Below are 6,000 nucleotides of genomic sequence, written 5' to 3'. Positions count from 1 at the left end.
AAGCGCTAAGGCGAACACATCAGACGCTGCCGCGGAACTTTGCAGCTCTCCGAGGCTGCAGTTTGATACAGGAGAGACATCTTTTCGTTCCCCTTTCAAAAGGCACCGTGCAAACGTAACACGAACCCGGCTAGGATCTCGGAAAAAGGGAGGAGGAAGAAGGCTCGGGGAAGTTGGCCGCGGCGTGCCCTGGGTCTCGCGGAGCCTGGCGCGCAGGAGGGTCCAAGAGGATCCCGGCGGACTGACTGGCTCTGCTCCCGCTGGTGGCTCCTTCTGTCTTCGAGCGTCGGAGGCTGGATCTGGAGAGCGGCCGCGAAGGTCCCCCGCCTGCGGGCTGGGCTGGGGCCGGACGGTAGGTAGGGACGCGGACCTGGAAGGAGCGCGCGCGAGGGAGGGAAGGCTGGGAGTCAGAACCGGGAAAGGGTGGCGCGGAGCAGCGAGGGAGGGAAGGAGGCGAGAACGAAGGAGCGGACGGGGTGGAGAAAGCCGCTAGAGCAAATTTGGGGCCGGACCAGGCGGCGTCCAGCTTTTAACCTGGGCAATGGAGGCGGGGGAAGGAGCGAAAGGAGAGGGGAGGTGTATGGGGTAGGGGTGGGTGGGGGGAGTTGGAAGCAAATGACATCACAGCAGGTCAGAGAAAAAGGGGCGAGCGGCAGTCACCGAGAAGAGTAGGGCATTTGGCATTAGGAGCTCGTGCCCGGCCTGCCCAGACAGGGACCCCGGTGCTCCCAGAGACCATGCAGAGGTCGCCTCTGGAAAACGCCAGCGTCGTCTCCAAACTTTTTTTCAGGTGAGAGGGTGTCCAGCTGAGCTTTGGAAGCACATGTGCCCAGGAAAAAGGAGGACGCGTGTATGGGCTGGGTTTTGGGGAAAGTGGAATAGTTTTGTTTAAAAGATGCGCTGTCATTCATTGCTATGGAGGAGAACGAGGATTTTGTGGAATAAGATAGAAAACATTAGGAAGAGATAAAAGAATAAACTGAAGCCGATTGTGTGAATAAAGAGCCTTAGCTTAACCCTGAAGTTTTAACTACTTGCAACTGAAAATCACTCCCAAGACCCAAATGTGCTACTGTGCAATTGTCTCCTTAGATTTTTCTAAGCAATTTGTGAATTATAAACTTGTTAATAACAAATACTTACGTTTGGTCCCTACTTTTCCCCCCTTCATGCCTTGGAGACTTAGAAGTCTTCTTGGCTCATGTACTACAAATGCCATGCTTGTGTGTAGTAGGTGCTCAGAAAACACTTGTTGACTGAATTTTGAACGTTTATAGGGGAGAAGTATAAAGTGGGTAATATGTGCTTAAAGTTTTTATTGTTATGATACCGAGTATATCTAACAAGTATTTGCTGCAATTCCGTTATTCTTTAAGAATGAAAGCAAATCCTTCGAAATAATTTGTTTTAAAAAAAGCCAATTCTACAAGCTATACATTTTAAAAGAGGGGTCAGAATTACCATGGAAATGTGAAACCATGGGAATAGATACTGAAGTTAAACCAACTGACATTTAATAAATTGTACTCTTATCCTACTTTACATGTGATGAGCCATAAAAGCTTGTGAACTTCATCTAATGAGGTTTTAAAAAATAGAGTCTAAGTTCAGAGTCTTAGGCAAAGTGTAATTAGATGTAGCATTTCATATTTGAAGTATTCTTTGGATACCGTATCTACTTTATTTCTGTTATACTTGTATGAATGAATGAATAGTTTCAGCTCTCTCATGGGATATTACTTAATTCATAATTATCTAATGAATCAGCATACTTAGGTATCAGAAAAGCCAAATACATTATAAATATGCTCATATGTGTGTGGGAGGAAGGAGCTTGGCTTTCACATCTTTCTAATGTTTTATTCTCTGAATGTGCAGCAAACCTGGAACTCAGGTACTAAGGAGAGGGCATAGGCCATAGAAGGAGAGCTCCTCCCTGTGGATGGGAGAGAAAGACTTTACTGTTTGGAATTGCCTCTTGGGTGGGTGTTTTCAGCACCTTTTGTTCCTCCATCTATACAAATGGGATTGTCTGTTGATCTGTTTTCCTGTTATTTACAAAATCAGAGTGCTAATTGGCATAAATTGCAGCCTTTCTACTATCGCACTTGGAGGAACCTAACTGCCATTCTGTCTAAAAATGCAGTTTTAAAAAAAATGCAGTTTTCAGAAGAATACATATCCCATGGCTACGTCTATTTATAATACTAAGGAACTTTAAATTAGCTCATTGTTGATTTAAAGTATATCACTGTTGGTCTATAAAAGTATTTTTTTTTCTTTTTTAAAAAAACAGATCACCTTATACATTTTAGTATAGTTTTAAAAATGCTCTCAGGTGGATTTGTTAAAAAATAAATATTATAATGGCTACTAAATTTGTGAAGAGCATACTCAGTCCTGCTCTTCAAACTACTTTATAATAAGTTGCTCTAAGAATAGGTATATTTTTAAAAGTTGAGTTCCTACTATTTATAGGAACTGACATTCACCTAAAGTACCAGTGACTATACACTTCCTTCTGGGTTGTAATTCTGAAAGGGTAAGAAACGATTTTCTGTCTTCGGATTAGACAATAGTCCTGTTTAGTGGTCCAGGGTTTTAGGCTTTGGATTCAGATTGTTTTGATCCTGGATCTGCTACTTAGTAGCTCTGTGACCTGAGGCAAGTCCCTTAACATCTCTGTGTGACTTGACCTTTAAAACTTGGACACTAGTAGAACCCATGTCTTAGGGGTTAACCTGTTGAGAAAATGCATGTAAAGTCGTTATTCTAGTAAATGTTAGCTGCCACTATTATTATTATTAATTACCATATTTTTACATTCTTTACAATACCACATACCTTGTTTATATAAAATAGTCAATTCATCTTTGTTAAATATAATTTTGTGACTATCCATCTGTATGTGCAATGAATGGGCCTAGATGAGAATTTTAATTTAGGAAAAATCTTATCTAACATGGCATTACCAGATATACAGGAAAAAAGTCATATGCTTGTATCATATGCTGTTAAATGCCTTAGAATTTAACTTTCTAAGTATGATCCATTCAGTTTCAGAGTCATAAAAGAGTAAAGCTGTTTGGTCTGGTTTATAGATTATATCAAATATCTCTTTTATTGTCTAGATTTTGTTACTGGGAAAACTAATAATGTTTAGGAAAAATTTAAGTACTTTCTTAATTTTGCATGAGTTTCACATCAAGTATGAAATTTGAAAGATATCTGAGGTGTCATAATGTATAAAATAATATAATGTCAATATTATAAACATAACCTAGAAGAGAATTTCACCACAAAAATTCAAATAGTGTGTATCATGGAGACCAAGTTACATTAACTTAAAGCTTTTATGAAATATAAAGATGCTTTTAAACTAGAGGTGATATATTTGCATAGATTTTATAATGTATATACCAGTGCAATTGATTTACAAATGTTTACCAAGAGAGATTATGATTTTCATTTTTGAGCAATTTGTCAAGTTTACATTTTCTAACTTTTAAAGGTGGTTATTCAGTTCATTCTCTGTCTTCTCTCATGCCCTGAATTTCCCATATTCTCTTTAGATGTTAGATTGTGTACCAAACCATGTGTCAGATGACACAGCTTGAATTTTGGTCATGGTTTTCATACCAGAAGTCTAGATCTATACTTGAGGAATTGTCAGAGCCCCACAGAATCCGTGTGTACAATGCCACAGATTTCTTACAAGATTGGATATAAGGGCCCCCAATGAATTCCACAGGTAAGTCTCAAGTAAGACCAAAAAGTGAACAAGGTTAGGCTCTAAAGTGGAAATTCAGCAAAGAGTTACATATTGTAAGTCTCAGGTTAATAATAAGATAATTTAAGTTACTTCTGTAATCATTAAATACGAAGTAATGAGAGATTTTTAAATAAATACACTAGAATTTCTACATCAGGATGGGTGTGGTGGATCAAAGTAGCTACCAGTGAAATTCTGCCTTTGATCAGAATATTTTTGGATTCTTTTAACAGAATTAACTTTAAAACAGTATATAAATTTATTCTCATAAGTAACTTCATTACCTTTTAGCCATTATTTTATAGTCATAGCTTGCTTTGGATTAAAAGTTATATTACCCAGACCAATCACTTGGACTTGCTTCTAAATAACTTTTGATTGTAGCTCAAAAAAGTATAAAGATTTTTCATCATTTGCTTTGTTAACAGCCAAGTGCTACTTAAGTTTAGGTATTATCATTCCAAAAATGTATTGCAAACTTTAAAGACATTTCTTAATGAAGAGAAACATAAGTGCTTTGAGCAACAGAAGATGATTACAGCAAGTATGTAATGAAAGACCCATAAAGGTGACAATTTTGAAGAGGACCACACTAATTTGGTTATATAAATTACAGTATATGTAAAAAAAAAAAAATCCATCACAATGACTTTATATTTACATTTTATTTACTTCCTGCAAGGTGTGAGGAAATCTAAAGTTATGACAGAGCCATAAGTTTTTTTGCAGTGTGTGTCGGGAGTATTTATAGAAATGTTGCCAAGGGAGACCAGATGGCCACTCAAAAAAGGGCCTGTTCCTATCCTGATCAATACACATATTGTATGTCAGGTTCGTCTCTCAGACAAGGCTTAGACTATCCAAATCAAAAGAAATAGATGCATAAAACAAAAAGCCAATGTAAGTTGCACAATTCGTATTGAGATGTACAGCTGCCAAGGGTCCCTCAGCAGCATGAGTTCATTTAGTCAGTCAGTGGGCAAATGCCATCCAGTGAGGACAGCCCAGGGTTCCCATACATTCTCTTGGCTTTGTCTCTTGTAGGAATTGGAGGAGGCCACTTTTGGGATAGGGGCCCCTCTGGAACAGTGTTGCCTGAACACTGACACGTGTTGACTCCCTACACATTAAAATTCCTTTCTGCCCATCTGTCTTTTGCTAATCATGATTTTTATGATACAGTTCAGATTTTCAACTTGGGATATGTGTCAATTTTGATTGCTTTAACTCTCAGAGTTCTAAAAGTACCTCCTCTGCATGATATTACTAAAATTGTAATTATATATATTTTATTATATAAAATATATGTGTATATATAATTAAGTTTCTTTTAGTTCATTTTGCAAGTTTAAAAAATTCCTCCTTGGTTATGAAGTGTATTCCAATAGTTTTTATATGCTGGTTCAAATTATTACTCGCTTAACTCTCTGGGAAGGTTCTTATATACTTATAAGACATACCATGCAGTGTAACTGTAATATTCCATCCCTTGCTAAAGAGAGAAGTGGAATCAGTTTTCTTAACTAGTTCATTAATATTTTATGTTTGATGTGACAGTCAAAATATCCTCTAGAGCCAACTGATACACTAGGGAAATCATGGTTTTTCAGTTTTCCATTTATGTTTCATGGGAAGATGTAGGAGTTAGTATGATAATATTCAATGAATAAATGTTAAAACTTGTTTAAAAGGCCCTTAAATGATCCCCAGTATAAAATGTATTATTATTGTCAGTGTCGCTTCACAGGAACCTATAATTTCAGCGATAGAGCTACAATATAAGTATAGGATTGCAAAACCATCAGGGAAGGGTGTTAACCGTTTAACATGCAGCTATATGTTGTTTATCAAAACTTTAAAAACACCTCTGACTCAGCAGCAATTTTGGCAATTTTGATTCCAGTGATTCCTGACGCATCTGTGTAGGGCTCTTCCCTGGAGCAAAATCCCTGCGATGCAATGATGTCAAGAGGAGAAAACAGATTATGATAGAGGTCTGGTTGTTTGGGAACCCTGACTGAAGGCTTACTTTATAAATATGTTAAAATTACTATTTCAGGTGCTTTTCTTCAGCTCCTAAGATTTTACCTTGTGGTTGTTTGAAAGTAAAATTAGCATTACAAAGTGGCTTTGCTACTGAGCCTAAGAGTTTAGGCTTCTTTTTGCAAGAAACCTGTAGAAATTCAATTAGATTGCTTGATGTAGAGAACGAATATATTCTTACAGAG

The 6,000-nt window shown here is 37.7% G+C and overlaps 1 protein-coding gene across 1 annotated transcript in view; it reads left to right on the top strand.

Moving 5' to 3' along the window:
- Positions 1–737: 737 nt before the first annotated feature.
- The window catches only part of CFTR (CF transmembrane conductance regulator), a 189,501-nt gene continuing 184,238 nt past the window's right edge, over positions 738–6,000 (top strand). Inside the window, exon 1 of the mRNA XM_067041634.1 lies at positions 738–790. Coding sequence (XP_066897735.1) covers positions 738–790 — 53 coding nt within the window. The remainder of the gene's footprint in view (positions 791–6,000) is intronic.

This window comes from Kogia breviceps, chromosome 9 (assembly GCF_026419965.1).
Source record: "Kogia breviceps isolate mKogBre1 chromosome 9, mKogBre1 haplotype 1, whole genome shotgun sequence".
Classification (NCBI taxonomy): Eukaryota; Metazoa; Chordata; class Mammalia; order Artiodactyla; family Physeteridae; genus Kogia; species Kogia breviceps.
This window is presented reverse-complemented; position numbering and strand designations above follow the sequence as displayed.